At 45.2% G+C, this 23,009-nt stretch overlaps 1 protein-coding gene and 1 pseudogene across 1 annotated transcript in view; both read left to right on the forward strand.

Moving 5' to 3' along the window:
• The window catches only part of LOC112250058 (laminin subunit alpha-4), a 35,114-nt gene extending 33,001 nt beyond the window's left edge, over positions 1–2,113 (forward strand). The window contains exons 37-40 of the mRNA XM_024419896.2: positions 286–416; positions 515–608; positions 977–1,096; positions 1,394–2,113. Of these exons, the coding sequence (XP_024275664.1) occupies positions 286–416; positions 515–608; positions 977–1,096; positions 1,394–1,539 (491 nt within the window). The 3' untranslated portion in view covers positions 1,540–2,113. The remainder of the gene's footprint in view (positions 1–285; positions 417–514; positions 609–976; positions 1,097–1,393) is intronic.
• Positions 2,114–13,885: 11,772 nt separating this feature from the next.
• On the forward strand, positions 13,886–22,963 carry LOC112249850 (annotated as a pseudogene).
• Positions 22,964–23,009: the final 46 nt, after the last annotated feature.

Below are 23,009 nucleotides of genomic sequence, written 5' to 3' on the forward strand. Positions count from 1 at the left end.
TCCCCAGTGCAGCTGTGGTGAAAATTGGGCCTGGTGGAAAATTCGAGGGCACGGAGGACAGTTGCAGACCCAAAACTCTTGGGAGCCGAGCTGCAGCTGTTTGAATGAGGACAGAGCAATTTCACACCCTACTGTGGCCGGCTAAGTTTCACATGTGGACATACCTCATTGGGCCAAAGGGCAGTGAAATATTCCAGGTTACAGACGTTAAAGGGGAGGTTCAGAATACGAGGGGGTTGTAAAGCAGACTTTGCTTGAACTTCTCTTTCCATCCATCTCATTCAGATGACACGTTCAACCTGGGGCTGAAGTTTGAGCTGGTGGTAGAGGTGCGCCCCCGTGTGGCATCAGGGGTGCTACTGCATGTGTACACAGCAGCCGAGGAGTACCTCACCATGTACATCCATCAAGGAGCAGTAAGCCACTAATACAAAGTCATCTGTATTAATTTGCTTATTTTCTATTTTTAGATCTTGGACTTGTCATCAATGCAAGTGTTGTTCTATGCTCACAGGTGATGGTGCTGGTGAACAACGGAGTTCGTGAGTTCTTCACTCAGGTCACTCCTAGACTAGGCCTGTGTGATGGGAGCTGGCACAGGATCACAGGTAAGAGGCTTCCCTTCACTGACTGCCCTGATTTAAACAGGATGGGACCATGATTTATTTACACTGATTGGTCCATGTTATGTAGGTCCATGACGATACCAGTACTGCGATGTTTTTTCCATGTCAAAAAAGAAAAGATGAAGCAGACTATACTATTTGGTTCCTTAAAAAATCTGAATGTGACTGATGACAACATAATGATGTTTGTTTCCAACATTAGGGCTGTTTTCCTAAAGATGTTAAATCCGCTTCACTTTTGTTTTCTTGCCATGATACTAATGAGTATCGCGATACTGGTATCATCCGGCCCTAATGTTATGTGCAGTGACTGACATGTGCAGTTCCTTCCTGCCTCCTCTGGTTCACAGTGATTCGAGATGCCAATGTTGTCCAGCTGGATGTGGACTCAGAGGTCAATCACGTGGTGGGACCACTCAACCCCAGCACCAAGAGTGTCAGGACCCCTGTGTTCATTGGTGGAGCTCCAGGTCAGTAGCAAGGACATGCATCTCTAGACTACTCAACTCTCATACTAGTGGTTAAACACTACTTATAACACCTAATTTCTGAGAACCCATCCACAAATCACATCCAAACTGTAACAACTTTGTATAGGTTGCTGGGGGGTGAAATTAAGAAAAAAAGGATGCTATACAAAAAAATCCTATGAACTACATTACAGCTATAGTAGTTTCATCCAATTACTTTTTATGCTGTGTCTTTAAATAGTAGCTGTAAGTAGTAATGAATGTGTTTATAATGTTATTTATTATCTATCGTCCTAGTATCTCTTCTTCCAGAGGGCATTGCGACTAGGAGGGCCTACACAGGCTGTATGAGGAAGCTGACTGTGAATGAGAGCCAAGTGAGCTTCAGTAAAGCTGCCCTGGTCAGCGGGGCCGTCAGTGTGGGCTTCTGTCCAGCTGCCTAAAGGCCTGTCATAACCAATACAGGCCAGCTCTGCAGCAACAAGACTGACCAAATTCTGCTTCATAACTATCTATCCTTGTTCACCAACGCAACATTTGTTGTTCTTTGGTAAGAGAATGACCCAGAAATGTAAACCACCCTCCCTATGAATTAGTCTAGTTTGACATGAGAAAAAACTGTTTATCAAAGAGTCTCAGTGTTTCTTTGAAGGACTGCAACATGTTGTGATTAAGGACCACTGCATTTCCAGTGCTCATATTATAGCCAACTGAAGAAGGCGTGTAAATGCATCTTCATTCTCTTAATCTACATTGACAGTACTCATAAATCACACTCCCACTCCAAAGGGACGGGTTTGTTTAGTCTACGAGAGCTGTGATGTACTGTAGAAGTGCAACCAACTCCAGTTCCAGACAATGCTTCCACTACCCTATTTTGTAATCTCAATGTAGCCACATCTTTGTCTTTTCTATATTTTTATTCATTTAATGTATAATTTTATTTCAAATAATATATATACACTACCATTCAAAAGTTTGGGGTCACTTAGAAATGTCCTAGGTTTTCGAAAGAAAAACACATTGTTTGTCCATTAAAATAACATAAAATGTATCAGAAATACAGTGTAGATATTGTTAATGTTGTAAATGACTATTGTAGCTGGAAACGACAGATTTTTTTATGGAATATCTACATAGGCGTACAGAGGCCCATTATCAGCAACCATCACCATTCTGAAACTCGTCAGTCTATTCTTCTGAGAAATTAAGGCTTTTGCCCATTTTGAATCTTTTCTTTTTATTGGCCAGTCTGAGATATGGCTTTATCTTTGCAGCTCTGCCTAGAAGGCCAGCATCCTGGAGTCGCCTCTTCACTGTTGACGTTGAGAATGGCCAATGAATAGAATAGCTGTCAGGGGTGTGTATGGGAGGAGAAAGTCAGGTGCAGGAGAGTGTAGGCTTTAATTCCGGTCCAAAAACTATAGCACATAAGAACAATAACGTGCCAAAAACACGGAACATAGCAAAAGTATAGCGAATGACAAAATCCACATAACAATAAACAATTACACACACAGATATGGTGGGGAACAGAGGACTAAATACATGCAGTAATTATAGAATGAAAACCAGGTGTGTAATGGAGAGGAGCCGACTTCGGTGGAAGTCGTGACAGTATCCTTCATTTCTCAGAACAAGAATTGACCGACGAGTTTCAGAAGAAAGTTCTTTGTTTCTGGCCATTATGAGCCTGTAATCGAACCCACAAATGCTGATGCTCCAGATACTCAACTAGTCTAAAGAAGGCCAGTTTTATTGCTTCTTTAGTCAGGACAACAGTTTTCAGCTGTGATAACATAATTGCAAAAGGGTTTTCTAATGATCAATTAGCCTTTTAAAATAATAAAGCTGGATTAGCTAGTACAACGTGTCATTGGAACACAGGAGTGATGGTTGCTAATAATGGGCCTCTGTATGCCTATGTAGATATTCCATTAACAAAATCTGTTTCCAGCTACAATAGTCATTTACAACATTAACAATGTCTACACTGTATTTCTGATCAATTTGATGTTATTTTAATTGTTTCCTTTCAAAAACAAGGATATTTCTAAGTGACACCAAACATTTGAACGGTAGTGTATATATTTTTCAAATTTGGGAAAACAAAACAGGCAGACAATACATAACATGATACAACACAGACAGTAGACTAAAAACTAAGAAAAATAAATAAATAGGTGGTAAGGAAATGGCAGTCACTAGAAGGGGCTATATCAGCATGTAACAAAATAGTCTTCATTGCTTTGTCACCTTGTTGTTTTTCTACATTTGTTCTGCTGAATAAAATGGATCTTCTAAAATCCTTGCTGTTATTAATTTATTCCCCTCCCACATGAAAGACACTGGTCTGATTTACAGATGTGGTCATAAAATATACATTCAGCTAATACAATAATATTATAGCCTTTTCATTCAACATTTTCCATAAACTGACACAGCGCGAGAGAGAGGTAACATCTTACTGTCACGCCCTGACCATATAGAGAATATAAAGGCTCTCTGTTGGTTAGGTCGGGGTGTGACTAGGGTGGTCAATCTAGGTTGTTTTTTTCTATGTTGGCCTGGTATGGTTCCCAATTAAAGGCAGCTGTTTATCGTTGTCTCTGATTTAGGCATCCATTTCCCCACTGTGTTTTGTGGGATCTTGTTTCTGTGTAGTTGCCTGTGAGCACTGCATGAGCTTCACGTGTTGTGTATTCTTTATTGTTTTTTTGTTCGGTTCTCTTCTAATAAATAGATGTCGAACCGATTCCACGCTGCGCTTTGGTCTGAGTATGATTACAGCTACGATCCTGACAGAAGATCCCACCACACCAGGACCAAGCAGCGTGGCTGGGAAGTGAAGGTATCCTGGGCTTGGGAGGAGATAAAGGAGGTGAAGAGATCCTGGACTTGGGAGGAGATTATGGCAGTGGAAACAAGGACTCAAGGAGAGAAGGGAGTACAGCGAAGACGCCGGGGTTCGCGGCCACAAAGAAAGCCCAAAAGACAACCAATTTTTTTGGGGGGGGGGCACATGGGGTGGTCGGCAGAGTCGGGGGGTGAACCAGAGCCAGTCAGGGAGTCGAAGGAGGAATTCGATGAGAGAGGTGGTAGCGATGAGAGTGCTGCAGCACAGGCGTGCTGAGGAGCGTGACACCAGTCTGCATCGGTTTCACGCATCTGGCCTCCAGTGCGCCTCCCCAGTCTGATACGTCCTGTGCCAGCTCTCCGCACTAGCCCTGAAGAGCGTGTCACCAGTCGGGTGCAACCTGTGCCGGCCCCACGCATTAGGCCTCCAATGTGCCTCCCCAGTCCGGGACGTCCTGTGCCTGCTCCCCGCACTCGCCCTGAAGAGCGTGTCACCAGTCCGGTGCAACCTGTGCCGGCCCCACGCATCAGGCCTCCGTGCGCCTCTCCTGTCCGATACGTCCTGTGTCTGCTCCCCACACTCACCCTGAAGAGCGTGTCACCAGTACGGAGCAACCTGTGCCGGCTCCACGCATCAGGCCTCCTGTGCACCTCCCCAGTCCGGTACGTCCTATGTCTGCTCCTCGCACGCGCCCTGAAGTGCGTGTCACCAGTCCAGAGCTTCCGGCGACGGACCCCGGTCCGGAGATTCCGGCGACGGTCCCCGGTCCGGAGCCTCCGGCGACGGTCCCCGGTCCGGAGCCTCCGGCGACGGTCCCCGGTCCGGAGCCTCCGGCGACGGTCCCCGGTCCGGAGCCTCCGGCGACGGTCCGGAGCCTCCGGCGACGGTCCCCGGTCCGGAGCCTCCGGCGACGGTTCACGGTCCGGAGCCTCCGGCGACGGTTCACGGTCCGGAGCCTCCGGCGACGGTCCACGGTCCGGAGGCTCCGGCGACGGCGTCCAGTCCCACTCCATGGCAGGAGCCTTCCTCTGCGCCAATGTCCAGTCCAGGCACGGCGTCCAGTACTTAAAAATCATACAGTGTGATTTTCTGGATTTTTGTTTTAGATTCCGTCTCTCACAGTTGAAGTGTACCTATGATAAAAAATTACAGACCTCTACATGCTTTAGAAGTTGGAAAACCTGCAAAATCGGCAGTGTATCAAATACTTGTTCTCCCCACTGTAGATAAAATTAATCACGAACCTTTGATGATCTTTATCAGATGACACTCATAGGACATCATGTTACGCAATACATGTACACGATAATACGATAATGTGCATATTTATATCCCAAAATCTCAGTTTTTGCGCGTTACGTGCAGTAATGTTTTGATTCCAAAACATCCGATGATTTTGCAGAAATACTCATAATAAACATTGATAAAAGATACAAGTGCTATTCACAGAAATAAAGATAGATTTATCCTCTATGCAACCGCTGTGTCAGATTTAAAAAATAAATTTAAAAAAGCATAATCTGAGAACGGCGCTCAGTACCCAATTCAGCCAAAGAAATAGCCGCCATTTTGGCATCAACATTAGTTAGGAGAAACACTATAAATATTCACTTACCTTTGATGATCTTCATCAGAAGGCACTCCCAGGAATCCCAGATCGACAATGAATGACTAATTTGTTCCATAAAGTTCCATAAAGCCCATCATTTAGCCACTTGTTGTTAGCGTGTTCAGCCCAGTAATCCATCTTCATGAGGAGCGAGCACTTCCTCCAGACAAAAACTCAAAAGGTTCCGTTACAGGTCGTAGGAACAAGTCAAATGATGTTTGCAATCAATCTTTAGGATGTTTTTAACTTAAATCATCAATGAGGTTCCAACCGGAGAATTTGATTGTCTGAAGAAAAGCATTGGAACAGAGCATACTCTCTCGTGACCGCGCGTCATGAGACGGAGGCTCTCTGCCAGACCACTCACTAAAAGAGCTTCTATGAGCTCCTAAAATTAGGATCTAAAGACGGTGACATCTAGTGGAAGCCCTGGGAAGTGCAAGCACATCCATAACTATCGGGGATTTGAATAGGCACTGTTTTGAAAATCGATTTCTCACTTCCTGTTTGTCTGCCATATGAGTTCTGTTATACTCACAGACATCATTCAAACAGTTTTAGAAACTTGAGAGTGTTTTCTATCCAATACTAATAATAATATGCATATATTAGCATCTGGGACAGAGTAGGAGGCAGATCAGTTTGGGCACGCTATTCATCCAAAAGTGAAAATGCTGCCCCCTGTCGCAAAAAAGATAAGGCCCATCAGAGTACTCGCCCCTTCTTGATGAGCCTGGTTTTTTGATGGGCAGGTAGCTACGAAATGTCCCGTCGCTCCATAATATAGAAAGCTTTGGGTGTGGAGATGGCGTAAGCACTCAGCCGGCGTCAATCTAGCCCTGCCCAGGTGCCTGGAATCTGAAAGAGGCGAGTCGACAGCCCTCTGTGATTCCTCAGAGAACCCGGGTGACGTCGGGTTCACTCGAACATGTAGACTTTGGGGGTCGCTCGCAATTTTTTGGAGGCGAGGTGGGAATCGAGGACGAACGAGGGTGACAGGGCACATATTCTCTCTCCTATGTTCTCAAATCCGCTCATCGATCCGGATGGTCAAGGCTATGAGTGAGTCAAGATCCATCGACAGCTCCCGGGCTGCATGCTCATCTTTGATCACCTCCGATAATCTATGAAGGAACATGTCGAACAATGCTTCCGGATTCCAGGCACTCTCAGCCGCCAACGTACGAAAATCCACTGCGTAGTCTGCCACACTACGGGAGTCTTGACGTAGCTGAAGCAGTGGGAGCCTCTCTCCCGGACAACAGAGAATCAAACACCTTCCGAACTTCCGCCACAAACTCCTCTAGACGGAGGCAGACGGCGGACTATTGCTCCCACACCGCCGTAGCCCAGGCAAGTGCCCTCCCGGACATCAGCATTATGATGTACGCTATCCTCCGAGGGGAACGAAGAAGGCTGCAGCTTGAAAATGAGGAAGCACTGGGAGATAAATGCCTGGCAGGTTCCAGAATCTCCAGCATTGTGCTCCGTAGGAGGTAAGCAGACTTCTCGAGACACTGGGATAGGTGACCCGCTGCCCAGTGGGGAATCCACGGAATTGCTCCAGAAAAGTCTTGGCCGCCTGGTCATGGCATTCTGCCAGGGTATGGTCCCTCCATAAGACATTGCAGTAACTCCTTGTGTCGTCCAATGGTGGCTCCTTGCAGGGAGATGACATTGTGGAGCTGGTCTGTGTTTGCTGGGTCGGTCATGGCCAATTCGTACTATCACGGTTTAGGGAAGACCCAGATGCAGACAGTGTCGAAGTAACAAAAGTTATTACTAGAACAGGGGCAGGCAAAACGAGAGGTCAATGGCAGACAGGTCAGTAATCCAGATGAGAGTCTAAAGGTACAGAACAGCAGGCAGTCTCAGGGTCAGGGCAGGCAGAGGTCAATAATCCAGGGCGGTGTGAAAAGGTACAGAACGGCAAGCTGGCTCAGGGTCAGGGCAGGCAGAATGGTCAATACCGGGAAAACTAGAAAACAGGAATTATAGAAAAAGACAGGAGCCAGGGGAAAACAACTGGTAGGCTTGATGGATAAAACGAACTGGCAACAGACAAACAGAGAACGCAGGTATAAATACACAGGGGATAATAAGGGGAGATGGGAGACACCTGGTGGGGGGTGGAGACAAGCACAAAGACAGGTGCAACAGATCAGGGTGTGACACATGATCACTTTCTCCATATTGGAAGGCATTGTTTTCACTTCAAAAGGTTACTCTATATTTTTATTACCAATCTCTGTTGGATATTCACTTTCTGCTTCAATATTAATTAAATGTCTATTTTAAGATTCATATGTAATGCTTTGGAGGGATCAATATGTATTACAGTTTTTCTCAGTTGCTTTGGTGCATTTCTTAGATCAAAAGTGCAATTCTTGATACTACTTATACAAATTCCAAATCATCTAGTCACTTGTGCACATCATTAAAGCAATTTCTTATTCCTTTGAACAAATTGCAATTGATAATGTACAAGTGTCAGCTTTTTTCCACATTAGCAATTGCTCATGTCATGTTGATCAAAATATAGTAGATGGTTCTCTGTTGAATAGTCTTACCCCTCAAAACATCTAGGCATTAGTTCCTCGCATAAGCCATTACATGCAAAATTGTTGAACTATTTGTCATAAACTGTCAAGCATAGTTTTACACATTTCTATTAAACCTTTTGTACAAAAACGTGAATTAATGAATCGTGCAGGTGAAATTGACCCTCACTCATGAAGGAATGCAAAGTGTTAGTTCAACCAACAATCAACCAGTTGTCTAAATTGCTCAAAGGTGCATCTCATGAAGAATCAATTGGCAAGCATATATAGACAGACCACAAAACAGAGTTGCAATTTTCCAATAATGGATGGACCAGGAAACAAACAGGGTCAACAGCCAAGAGGAGGAAGAAGAGGAGCAAGGATGCGTGGTGGAAGGCAAAACAGAGGAAGAGGACAAAGGCGCTAATCTGATGACATAAGGGCCACTATTGTAGATCATGTTGTCAATCATGGCCTTACAATGGCTGAGGCGGGTCGAAGGGTGCAGCCGAATATTGGGAGATCAACCGTGTCCTCAATAGTTCAAACGTTTCGAAGAGAGAACAGGTATGTCCACCAATGTAACACTGTTACACTGTTACAGTGTACTGTTACTGTATATAAGCAGTATACTGTATACTTCTTACAATGCTTCATATTACAGTAGTCCACTTGTATTTCACAGCATACAGAAATATACTCTATACAGATACATACTGCACCTTACATGCACCCACCTGTATGTTTTACAGTAAAATGTGTGTTCGCATAGTTTTTCTCTATGTGAAAGTGTGCGATGCATCACTGCATTTTTCCCCACATAGGACTGCAAGATTACCTCAAACCGGTGGCAGAGGACGCCTTTTCACACCTCAACAGGAGGAGGCTATTTGCACCATGGTCCTAGCAAACAATGCCATGAGACTCAGGGAAATACAAAGGACCATTATAGAAGACAACGATGGCTTTGAAAACATCCATACGGTTAGCATCTCAACCATCAACAGGGTGCTGCATAGAAACCAGATGAGTATGAAACAGCTGTACCGTGTACCATTCCAAATGAATGAGGACAGAGTTAAGGAGCTACGGTACCAGTATGTACAGGTAAAACATATATCCATGTAACTACTTTACAGCAACATTTTATAGTGATACATAGTACAGTAAGCATAAACTGCACACATTTCCATTGCTGTGGAAGGAACATGCAATATATGTACATTTTATGTCACTCTTCCTTACCAAAACAAATTCAACTGTGTGTTCTGGGATATAGCATATAATGGAGTTGGAATCAAGTGAACCCTCTCACAACTTTGTATACGTGGATGAGGCTGGCTTCAACCTGACCAAATGCAGAAGGTGGGGTCGGAGTATCATCGGTCACAGAGCTACTGTGGATTTGCCAGGCCAACGGGGAGGAAATATCACCATGTGTGCTGCTATTTCGGAGCATGGTGTCCTAACCCATATCCCCCTTATAGGGCCATACAACACCCAGCATCTACTCAACTTTTTAGAGACTCTCTACAGGGCTCTCATCCCTGATGATGAGAGGGTTCTGTTTAGAGAGGATTTGCCAAAGTATGTGGTCATTTGTGATAATGTGAGTTTCCATCGATCAAACATGGCAATGGTTTGTGACCCACCCGAGGATGCTCATAGAATTCCTCCCACCTTATTCACCATTCCTTAACCCAATTGAGGAGTTATTTTCAGCATGGAGGTGGAAGGTGTACGATCGTCAGCCACACACACAGATGACCCTGCTGGCTGCAATGGATGCAGCATGTGAGGACATCACAGTAGACGCCTGCAGAGGATGGATAAGGCATTCCAAAAGATTCTTTCCACGTTGCATTGGAAGAGAAAATATCCGGTGTGATGTGGATGAGAATATGTGGGCCGACAGACAGGAACGTCTGGATGTGTAGAGACAGCACAACAGTGCTGCGGGCAAAGTTGTGCCTTAGGGGTGGTTTCCTGTGTTTCTTTCTAATTTAGTTTTTTTTCCTTTGTGCCCCTTGGGTTGTCCAGTCTCTTTCAATCAATAACCCACATACAGTAATATGTAAATAGTACTGTTGAAATTGATATATGCCATAGAAGTGCAGCCTTGTGCATTTACAATACAGTAACTGTCATCCAAACTGTACCCTAAGTTTATATTAGGTAATACTGTCAAAGTACACAGTTACATTGACAACATACCTAAACATTTTGACGACCTTGTTCGTGAACAATGACTCAATGACTTATCATTCTGATGACACTGACATGATCATTGGCATGAATATTTACTTTTGAGAGATGTTCTAAGTATTTTTAGTGACTGACTAGCTTTAGAAACATATCTATTGTATATTGCAGTTTGTACAAATTGTTCTGAGAAATGCACTTATTATTTTGCACATGTTAGGGATGATGTGAAAAATGCACCAAAGCGACTGAGAAAAACTGTAACTGGGTTGCACTGTCTTAGTGCCCAGCAGATGTCACTCTCTGTCCATAATAAGCCTGGCACCTGAGACAACAGTGAAACAGACGCAGTCTCCATTTTGCCTACTTACAAATTGCTTTATAACGTCATCATTTGAGATATCAACTACAACTCCTTCGGGAGTATAATAAATTGCCTTTTAAGTTTAGTTAAAACCTCTTACGCTGGTATGAATGATTCGGGAGACAGACGCAGGAATGCGTAATGGGTGTTTTTATTACACCCAAATTACGGCATGCCGTGTAAAGGCACGGGGACAAAGACCAAAAGAACACTATACAAACACAGGTTAAAAACCCAAACAAAAGAACGAGGAGTAACTTGAATAAATAACACAAGAGCACAATGATTAACACACGGGATGAGACCCGTAATCATCTGCGCAATCCACAATGGCACGAAAGCCAAAACACACAGACAGGTACTCACACGAACCAACGGACACTGTAACAATAATCGACAGGACACTGGTAAACCAAGGGCACACTTATACAATTACTAATCACTGGGAATAGGGGCCAGGTGTGCGTAAAAAAAAGTTCCAGAGGGATCCATGACATTGCCTTCTTCTAATGCATCTTAAGGGGAAAGTCATCTAAAAGTAACCGAATGTAATCAGATTACATTACTGAGTTTGGGTAATCCAAAAGTTACGTTACTGATTACAATTTTGGACAGGTAACTTGTAACTGTAACAGATTACATTTAGAAAGTAACCTACCCAACCCTGCTGATGAGCCATATATTAAATACACTTTATGAGCCCTGCATTAATGATTTTTAATTAGCCCAAATGATTGTGCTGTTATCCATTTCATATATGATATAGGCTACTGCACATTACACATGACAGAAAAACATAAAGCCCATAGATGTAGCTAACTATATTCTTATATATCTTGGGTAGATAAATGAAACTAGCTCCAGTAGCCTAATCTTTTTTAGTGTGAACTGTATTACTGTCCTGTATTGTAATATAGTGTATTATATGGAATGGAATTATGCACATCTTTCAACCCATGATAAAGCAGAAGAGAACATACGATTCTAGTGCAGCACATGCGGCCCACAAAGTTCCAAGTATGCTGTAGGCTAGCGAATTTGATTTGAACTTTTAAATATAATTGGGCAAATACTGCTTTCTGTACTGAGCTGGGCTGTCTGTCCCCACCCTGAGCGCTGATTTATCATGCAGAGGCCGTAGAGAAGATTTAGACATAGCATATAATTTAATTTTCCATTTCACGCTATGCTGTTCATATAAATAATTTATTATGAACCCTAATCGACACTGATTGAAGTGGATTTAACAGGTGACATCAATAAGGGATCATAGCTTTCACCAGGTCAGTCAATGTCAAGGAAAGAGCAGATGTTCCTAATGTTTTGTCCACTCAGGCATGCTGACGTCTGATGTTGAGTAAAAGTAGCAATATAGCATTGCTTTAAAATGGAACAGCTAGCTAATATTTATGTAACATGGGTTAGCTGTGTTCTGCAGTTGGACAGTGTGGTGACCAGGTGGGCTGCAGGTTATGGGATCTTGCTTTGCGGAAGCATTCATATGTCAACAAGGTAAGTAAACTTTTCCTTAAAAATAATTGTAGTTATTAAAAGGTACATCTATTTGATTTGATTTGATGGGAAAAGGTCAAGGCTACCAGTAGTGGAGAAAATATTTCATAATGTTTAACAATGTATTCTAGATGAATGCCAGTCACCTGTGGTTTTTATCCCCTGTTGTATCAAATGGGACAGGAAGTAAGGCTAGTGGTATGTTCTCATTTGACATATTCATAACTGGGCTACAGTATCTCTCACATTTATTTCCTATTTTCTTTGTCATTTAGAAAGTAATCTACAATGAGGCTCTGAGCAGCTTTTCCCAGAATGTTGACCCAAGGTAATTCCATCCCGCCCATCTTTTGCTGTGACCCATTGCCTGTGAAATGTGCATGCTCAGTCAGTCAGTCAACCTTTACTCACCTCCTCAAATGATCATTGTTGTTCCCTGCTATGTATGTATTTCCAGCAGAAGCAATGGAGGAGCTTGTGACATCACCGGTGGGAGGATACGATCCCAGGGTAAATTCCAGTGATGATTTATTGTCTCTGCTTGATTAATGTGTGTGTGTGTGTGTGTGTGTGTCAGCTTCACACACCCTCTGACAAGAGGAATGCCCTCTCTACAGGCGGTGTTGGTAGACATGGAGGAGTGGAGGAGGGCATGGTAAATGAGATCCTACAGGGCCCGCATGCGAGATGTTTGACAGCACTCAGCTCATCATTGACGTGTCCTGCTCATTGACGTGTCCTGGTGAGGGCTGAGTGACTAACTGAGTGACTGACTGTCTCTCTGTCTGCATGCCTGCCTCTGCCATCTCACATGCCCATATGCAGATTATGAAACTCATTTTTTTGTAAAAGTTCTGTATAGGCTAGGCACCTCAAACTCAACTCTAGACCTCAACGTTAGTTTCAATGTGCTTTTCCATTGTTCTCACCTAATCAGGGATTGACTTAGACCTACAGTAGGACTCGAGGTGGGTGCAATTAATTATCAGGTATCACAGAAAAACAGCACGCTCATTACCTTGTAGGGGTAAAGAGTTTAGTACCCCTGAGCTTTACATGGTAATCGCTTCATTATATGGCACATAAATAGTCTATTTCAGTGGAGACAGCATTGTCAGTAGTTTGGTGTGTAGTGATTAGTGCTTTTTTTTTGTCTGTTCGGTTCGATTATAAAAAATTATCATGGTTTTCGGTTACAATGATTTATTTTTTAGACATTAAATGCACTATGCATTATGTGGGTTTAATGCTGTAACAACACAGAATAAAACAATTCACAAAAGTCCCTTGATGGTGGGCACTGCCCATTATTGCTTATCACTCATTAACCATAATTTATTCACATTACTTTACTTTAATAAAATATTTGTTTTAGTTGATGACTATATTATTTCATTCCAAGTCATCATCTCTATAGAGCTGCTGCCTATGCTGTCTGACAAAAATCACTATTTAGTAGTTCTTCAAAGTAAATAAGGCTTACTTTTATGACTGCTGAATACCAACTATCAATCACATAGATCATGCATCTTCAGCTCACTAAGCACCTGCTTTCTAACCCTCTCGGTCATGTGTTCCGCACAGACCGGACAAGTCTAAGCTGACTCGCAATGTATTATGGTTATTGTAGTTAATTACAACGTTCTCTGCGCTAAACTATGTAGAATATTGTCCTGCTGGAAACTACAGTAGCTCACCGGGCATGCCGTCTTGTGTTCTCCTTGTGGAGAATCAGGTGTGTATCTGTCTGTGTGCGTGTGTTACTGCCTGTGTGTCAGGGTTAAAGTGTAATCTTAGACTTTGATTCAGTGCTCAGGTCTTTCCTCATTATGCATGTCCTCCATTCTGTTTCTGACAGTTAAAGTTAAACCGCAGTGATTTACTTAATTGGCCATTTTTGTTATTCTACTTCCAGTCATTGGCAGGCATAGTGAACAAGATAAAGCACATGCCCCACGGTGGAAAGGTAGGTTCTGTGATCAAGAAGGACACTGCCATCGTCTCAGGCCAGGGAGGGGTCAGTGGAGCGGAGAATGCCATGAACAATGTCGTAGCCAACCTGCTGCTCAATATCACCAGGTAGACTATTGGAGATAGACAGGCTGCTATCTGTGGCACTAGGCCTCTTCATTGAGCCTCCCAGGTGTTTGCAGTCTGGTCTCCTCCAGTGCATTTTACTCCCATTGTAAAAACCAACATCTGTTTTTGGATAAAAAAAAAACATAAAAAAGCCATTTTTAAGAAAATTGAGAGGAAATTCTGAGTTATAAAAGTGCTATAATAGAATTACAAAAGAACCACCCCACTACCAACAACGTAATTGCACAGTGCAGTCATTGCACTGTTAATTGGGGGTTATTTGTGTCAATAAAGAATCATGTTTGTTTTTCTGAGGGATTAGCATCTGTCTGCTTGGTTCTTACATGTCTGATGTGCTACCAATTCACTGTTTATGTTTCTCTGCTTCTGTAGTTCGGCTCGTTTTGAAGGATCGCTCAACATGGACCTGAATGACATGGACCTAGTTCCCTTCCCTCGACTGTACTACCTTGTGCCCAGTGTTACCCCTCTCTACACCCTGGCTGATGTTAACTTCCCCACTGGGAGATCTGCTCTCCTGTCCCAACAGCTATTTTTACCCGTAGACTTCTCTTCTCTTGCCCACTGCCCTCTGTACAAGTGCCCTTTGTTGACACTCCGTGAATAGCAAAGCTCCGTCTCACTGATGCGGTCTACTCTGTTCTATGCTATATAAAATTGTAGTATCTTGAATAGACCAACATATAATTGGAGGACACTGGATGTAATCTTTACTTGTCATTTATTAGGAACTGATTTACACCACCATCTATCACGGAGACCAATACTCAACTAACTATCTCTGTTGCTCACAGTTACCAACCTAGGACCGGTGATAGCGCCGCCTATTGGTTAGATGAGCCAGCATCATTTATCACTTTATAACAAAAACAGTGAGTGATAGTGACGTGATAGGGATAGCATGATATCAAGCACTCATTATATATTCTGGTGTCCAAAGTGGAATCTCACAGTAAACCAGGAATACTAGAGAGACCTATGAATAGCCCATTATGCCAGTGGTGTGTCCTGGCATGTATAGTGTAGTGTGATGCTATACAGTAGCGTATTATCTTTGTTAGTTGAATGCATTTTTTTCACCTTTATTTAACCAGGTAAATAAAGTTGAGAACAAGTTCTCATTTACAATTGCGACCTGGCCAAGATAAAGCAAAGCAGTTCGACACATAAAACAACACAGAGTTACACATGGAGTAAAACAAACATACAGTCAATAATACAGTAGAAAAATAAGTCTATATACAATGTGAGCAAGTGAGGTGAGATACGGGAGGTAAAGGCAAAAAAAGGCCATGGTGGCAAAGTAAATACAGCATAGCAAGTAAAACACTGGAATGGTAGATTTGCAGTGGAAGAAAGTGCAAAGTAGAGATAGAAATAATGGGGTGTAAAGGAGAAAAAAAAATACAGTAGGGAAAGAGGTAGTTGTTTGGGCTAAATTATAGATGGGCTAAGTACAGGTGCAGTAATCTGTGAGCTGCTCTGACAGCTGGTGCTTAAAGCTAGTGAGGGAAATAAGTGTTTCCAGTTTCAGAGATTTTTGTAGATCGTTCCAGTCATTGGCAGCAGAGAACTGGAAGGAGAGGCGGCCAAAGGAAGAATTGGTTTTGGGGGTGACCAGAGAGATATACCTGCTGGAGCGCGTACGGTGGGTGCTGCTATGGTGACCAGTGAGCTGAAATAAGGGGGGACTTTACCTAGCAGGGTCTTGTAGATGACCTGGAGCCAGTGGGTTTGGCGACGAGTATGAAGCGAGGGCCAGCCAACAAGAGTGTACAGGTCGCAGTGGTGGGTAGTATATGGGGCTTTGGTGACAAAACGGATGGCACTGTGATAGACTGCATCCAATTTATTGAGTAGGGTATTCGAGGCTATTTTGTAAATGACATCGTCGAAGTCGAGGATTGGTAGGATGGTCAGTTTTACAATGGTATGTTTGGCAGCATGAGTGAAGGATGCTTTGTTGAGAAATAGGAAGCCAATTCTAGAATTAACTTTGGATTGGAGATGTTTGATGTGAGTCTGGAAGGAGAGTTTACAGTCTAACCAGACACCTATGTATTTGTAGTTGTCCACATATTTTAAGTCAGAGCCGTCCAGAGTTGTGATGTTAAACAGGCGGGCAGGTGCAGGCAGTGATCGGTTGAAGAGCATGCATTTAGTTTTACTTGTATTTAATAGCAATTGGAGGCCATGGATGGAGAGTTGTATGGCATTGAAGCTCGCTTGGAGGGTTGTTAACAGTGTCCAAAGAAAGGCCAGAAGTATACAGAATGGTGTCGTCTGCGTAGAGGTGGATCAGAGACTCACCAGCAGCAAGAGCAACATCATTGATGTATACAGAGAAGAGAGTCGGTTCAAGAATTGAACCCTGTGGCACATAGAGACTGCCAGAGAACCGGACAACAGACCCTCCGATTTGACACACTGAACTCTATCAGAGAAGTAGTTGGTGAACCAGACGAGAGAAGTAGTTGTTGAACCAGACGAGGCAATAATTTGAGAAACCAAGGCTGTCGAGTCTGCCGATGAGGATGTGGTGATTGACAGAGTCGAAAGCCTTTGCCAGGTCAATGAATACGGCTGCACAGTGTTGTTTCTTATCGATGGCGGTTAAGATATCGTTTAGGACCTTGAGCGTGGCTGAGGTACAGCCATGACCAGCTCTGAAACCAGATTGCATAGTGGAGAAGGTATGGTGGGATTCGAAATGGTCGGAAATCTGTTTGTTGACTTGGCTTTCGAAGACCTTAGAAAGGCAGGGTAGGATAGCTATAGGTCTGTAGCAGTTTGGGTCAAGAATGTCACCCCCTTTGAAGAGGGGGATGACCGCAGCTGCTTTCCAATCTTTGGGAATCTCAGACAACATGAAAGAGAGGTTGAACAGGCTAGTAATAGGGGTGGCAACAATTTCGGCAGATCATTTTAGAAAGGGTCCAGATTGTCTAGCCCCGCTGATTTGTAGGGGTCCAGATTTTGCAGCTCTTTCAGAACATCAGCTGACTTGTCACGTTCTGACCTTAGTTCTCCTCAGAAGAGGAGGAAGAAAGACGTTACAGAATCACCCACCACCAAAGGACCAAGCAGAGTGGTATCGGGCAGCAGCAGAAATCTCGGGACTCATGGACATGGGAGGATATTCTGGACGGAGAAGGACCCTGGCCTCAGGCTGGGGAATATCACAGAGAGGCGGCGATATGAGGAGGCAGCGTGGCTGGATTGGGGGGGAGAGTGGCTAGGAGACCTGAGCCAACTCCCAGTGCTCACCGTGTTATGCCGTGAGGCGCACAGTGTCCCCGGTGCGCAGGCATAGCCCAGTGCGTTACATCGCAGCTCCTCGTATCGGCCAGGCTAGAGTGTGCATCGAGCCAGGTGCCATGAAGCCGGCTCAGAGCATCTGGTCTCCAGTGCGTCTCCTCGGGCCGGGGTATATGGCACCAGCCCTACGCACGGTGTCCCCAGTTTCCCAGCACAGCCCAGTGCATTCTACCTTGCCGCACTGGCCTGGCTACGGAGAGTATCCAGCCAGGTAGGGTTGTGCAGGCTCAGTGCTCGAGACCCCCAGTGCGCCAATCCGGTGCCTCCTCCACGCACCAGGCCTCCGGTGGCAGCCCCACGCACCAGGCTGTCTCTCCGTCTCCTTCCTCCAGGTGCTCCCGCCTGTCCAGCGCTGCCAGAGTCTCTAGCCTGTCCAGCGCTGCCAGAGTCTCCCATCTGTCCTGAGCTGCCAGAGCTGCCCTTCAGTCCTGAACTGCGAGAGCCGCCCGTCTGTCAGCCAGGAGCTTCCAGAGTTGTCCGTCTGTCCTGAGCTGCCAGAGCCGCCCGTCTGTCCTGAACTGCGAGAGCCGCCCGTCTGTCCTGAGCTGCCAGAGCCGCCCGTCTGTCAGGAGCTGCCAGAGCCGTCCATCAGTCAGGAGCTGCCAAAGCCGTCCGTCAGTCAGGAGCTGCCAGAGCCGCCCGTCAGTCAGGAGCTGCCAGAGCCGTCCGTCAGCCAGGAGCTGCCTGAATCGCCCATGACTCCAGCGCTGTCGGAGTCGCCCTTCACGTCGGAGCTGCCAGAGTTTCCCGTCGGTCCGATGCTGCCGGAGTCGCCCTTCACTCCGACGCTGCCGGAGTCTCCCGCCTGTCCGGTGCTGGCGGAATCTCCCATCCATTCGGGACCCGTTGCTAGGGTCTCCAGTCCGGGGTCGGCGGCGAGGGTCGCCGCTCGAAAGGCGCCACGGAGGCGGGTTAAGAAGCGGGTAAAGACTATGATGGAGTAGGGTCCACATCCCGCGCCAGAGCCGCCACCGCGGACAGACACCCACCCAGACCCTCCCCTATAGGTTCAGGTTTTGCGGCTGGAGTCCGCACCTTTGGGGGGGTACTGTCACGTTCTGACCTTAGTTATTTTGTTATGTCTTTGTTTTAGTATGGTCAGGGCGTGAGTTGGGAGGGTTGTCTATGTTCGTTTTTCTATGTTGTGTTTTGTGTTTGGCCTGGTATGGTTCTCAATCAGAGGCAGGTGTCGTTAGTTGTCTCTGATTGAGAATCATACTTAGGTAGCCTTTTCCCACCTGTGTTTTGTAGGTGATTGTTTCCTGTTTTGTTGTTTGTGTCACCATTCAGGACTGTTTCGGGTTTTCGTTTCCATTCACTTTGTTATTTTTGTATTGAGTCGTGTTCAGTTATTATTAAAGTATCATGGACACTTAGCACGCTTAGCACGCATTGGTCCGATCCTTGCTACTCCTCAGAAGAAGAGGAGGAGGAAAGCAGTTACATGACTGGAAATGGGGAAGGCTTGGGCGAGTTGCTGTGGGGGGTGCAGTGCTGTTGACCGGCGTAGGGGTAACCAGGTGGAAAGCATGGCCAGCCGTAGAAAAATGCTTCTTGAAATTCTCAATTGTAGTGGATTTATCAGTGTTGACAGTGTTTCCTATCTTCAGTGCAGTGGGCAGCTGGGAGGATGTGTTCTTATTCTCCATGTACTTTATAGTGTCCCAGAAATGTTTTGAGTTTGTGTTGCAGGAAGCAAATTTCTGCTTGAAAAAGCTAGCCTTGGCTTTTCTAACTTTCTAGCTTCCCTGAAAAGTTGCATATCACGGGGGCTGTTCGATGCTAATGCAGAACGCCATAGGATGTTTTTGTGTTGGTTAAGGGCAGTCAGGTCTGGAGAGAACCAAGGGCTATATCTGTTTCTGGTTCTACATTTCTTGAATGGGGCATGCTTATTTAAGATGGTGAGGAAGGCATTTAAAAAGAACAGACGGGATGAGATCAATATCCTTCCAGGATACCCCGGCCAGGTCGATTAGAAAGGCCTGCTCGCTGAAGTGTTTCAGGGAGTGTTTGACAGTGATGAGTGGAGGTTGTTTGACCGCTGACCCATTGCGGATGCAGGCAATGAGGCAGTGATCGCTGAGATCTTGGTTGAAAACAGCAGAGGTGTATTTAGAGGGCAAGTTGGTTAGGATGATATCTATGAGGGTGCCCGTGTTTACGGCTTTGGGGTGGTACCTGGTAGGTTCATTGATAATTTGTGTGAGATTGAGGGCATCAAGCTTTGATTGTAGGATGGCTGGGGTGTTAAGCATATTCCAGTTTAGGTCGCCTAGCAGCACAAGCTCTGAAGATAGATGGGGGGCAATCAGTTCACATATGGTGTCCAGAGCACAGCTGGGGGCAGAGGGTGGTCTATAGCAGGCGGCAACCGTGAGAGACTTGTTTTTAGAGAGGCAGATTTTTTAAAGTAGAAGTTCAAATTGTTTGGGTACAGACCTTGATAGTAGGACAGAACTCTGCAGGCTATCTTTGCAGCAGATTGCACCACAATGCCCCCTTTGGTTGTTCTATCTTGTCTGAAAATGTTGTAGTTAGGGATGAAAATTTCAGAATTTTTGGTGGTCGTCCTAAGCCAGGATTCAGACACGGCTAGAACATCCGGGTTAGCAGAGTGTGCTAAAGCAGTGAATAAAACAAACTTAGGGAGGAGGCTTCTAATGCTAACATGCATGAAACCAAGGCAATTACGGTTACAGAAGTCATCAGAAGTGAGCGCCTGGGGAATAAGACTGGAGCTAGGCACTGCAGGGCCTGGATTCACCTCTACATCACCAGAGGAACAGAATAGGAGTAGGATAAGGGTACGGCTAAAAGCTATAAGAATTGGTCATCTAGAACATCTGGAACAGAGAGTAAAAGGAGGTTTCTGGGGGCGATAAAATAGCTTCAAGGTATAATGTACAGAGGATGTGGTATGGTAGGATGTGAATACAGTGGAGGTAAACCTAGGTATTGAGTGATGATGAGAGAGATATTGTCTCTAGAAACATCATTGAAACCAGGTGATGTCATCACATATGTGGGTGGTGGAATTGAAAGTTTGGGTAAGGTATAGTGAGCAGTGCTAGAGGCTCTACAGTGAAATAAGCCAATAAACACTAACCAGAACCGCAATGGACAAGGCATATTGACATTAAGGAGAGGCATGCTTAGTCGAGTGATCATAAGGGTCCAGTGAGTAGTGAGGTTGGTTGGGGTGACGGCGATTCAGACAGCTAGCCGGGCCATCGGTAGCAAGCTAGCATAGGATGGAGGTCTGTTTTTAGCCAGTTCGTGCGTTTCCTTCGGTAGATTAGTGGGGTTCCGTGTGGTAGAGGGGATCAATCCAATTGGCAAAATATATACTGTATAGTTATAGTGACCCAAGAAAAATTGAAAAAAAGAAATATTTAGTTACGGTACATTGCAGTCTTGTGTGTCTCAGTTGGTAGAGCATGGCGCTTGCAATGCCAGGGTTGTGGGTTTGATTCCCAAGAGGGACCAGTATGAAAATGTATGCATTCAATACTGTCTGTGTCTATCCTACCTCAGGCTGGACCAGATGTTCACTGATGCCTCCAGTAAAGACCAATACCTGGCCTGTGCCCTCAGGTTCAGGAGCAACATGCAGGTGTCTGACTTCAGCTATCCTCCCCATTCCTGTTTCCAATCTCTAATAAAAAGGACTGCAACTGTGTCACAGGTTACAAGGAGTGGTGGGTAGGAGTCAGGCGCAGAGGGTTCGGTGATTTGTTGTATTTATTCTCCAGCACAAAACGGTCACGCCAAATACAGGGCGCTTAACACTAACCAGCCCAAAACACAGGACAAACGGTCCGGAGAAAATGAGAACACATCCACAACCGACAGAGAACAAAATGAATCCTGTACAAACCTAAGCGGGCCTAACAGGCTTAAATAGACCAAAAATCAAGAAACACAAAAAGGAACAGGTGCAACTAATAAGACTAAAGTAACAGAAAAGGAAAAATGGATCGATGGCGGCTAGTAGCTAGGCGACGACGACCGCCGAGCGCTGCCCGGACAGGCAGGGGAGACGCCTTCGGTGGGAGTCGTGACAAACTGCCTATTCACCCAGACTCATCCATACTCGTACGGCCCAGAGATGACCTTCCCAGCTGCTCACTCTCAAATAGTGTTCCTATTCACCCAGACTCATCCATACTCGTACGGCCCAGAGATGACCTTCCCAGCTGCTCACTCTCAAATAGTGTTCCTATTCACCCAGACTCATCCATACTCGTACGGCCCAGAGATGACCTTCCCAGCTGCTCACTCTCAAATAGTGTTCCTATTCACCCAGACTCATCCATACTCGTACGGCCCAGAGATGACCTTCCCAGCTGCTCACTCTCAAATAGTGTTCCTATTCACCGCTGTGTGTTTGTGTTCCACTACCGATGCCCCTGAATCATGACTGATCAATTCAGCTCCCATCTTTTTCATGTGGCATGTTGTCAAGAGCAGAAACAGGAGGTTTTATGAGAGCACATACCTGTGGATGACCACCATGTAAATCTGGAGGAGAAATCTCCTGGAGCACAGACACCTTGTGGCACATTTAGGTGACTTTGGATAGCGACAGTATTATATACTTTGGTTGTTCAATTAGACTGTACTAGAAGTGATTTTAAGTAAACCCTGGCTCATTTCCAGGCGCCTAAACTTCTCCTTTGAGAATGGGAAATCCACCCTATATGTTTTCATCGAAAAGCAGGTTGACCAATGGTAGCCCCATATTTATTCTCTCTTCTTCTTCATCTCAGACTGAGGCCCACACTGCCCTTTGTGTCGTGGAACCAAGAGGGATGGAAGACAGGGCTGTGTTCTATGCCCCCTGTCGATCACTCCTTACTGGCCCTGACCAACAATACCTGCGTCAAGCCCACCTTCATAGAGCTCTGAGACCGCATCACCAAGCTCTACAGGAAGAAGGTGCATCCTAACCTAATCTTCAATCACAACAACCTTAAACTCTGTTGCAAAAGAAGTGTTTAGGGTCCAGAAGATTGAGAGGTAAAGTCAGCAACAAGACCATTTCTGTTAAATAAGGAGAAGCGGTTCTCTAAGCAAGGCTGTAGGCATCAGGATTTTCCCTGTGATCAGTGTAGAGTACATCCCTATCTGACATAATGTATTGTTTTGTCAGGCTCACTTGCATCACTACCTGTTTGTGGACAGGATGCAGCAGGGCTGCTTCAATAAGGCCATCTCCTCCCTGATGGACAGGATGGAGCAGGGCTGCTTCACGGGGCCCATCTCCTCCCTCTCCTCCGTGATAGAGGACTACAGTCAGCTGGATGCCACCAAGGACAGACTAATGCCTGACGCTGCCAGACTCAACATTGCCACTTGAAGGTCCTCTCTGTGTGAGTGTGTTAGCACTAGCAGACTGTACACAC

Source organism: Oncorhynchus tshawytscha, linkage group LG05, assembly GCF_018296145.1.
Source record: "Oncorhynchus tshawytscha isolate Ot180627B linkage group LG05, Otsh_v2.0, whole genome shotgun sequence".
NCBI lineage: Eukaryota > Metazoa > Chordata > Actinopteri > Salmoniformes > Salmonidae > Oncorhynchus > Oncorhynchus tshawytscha.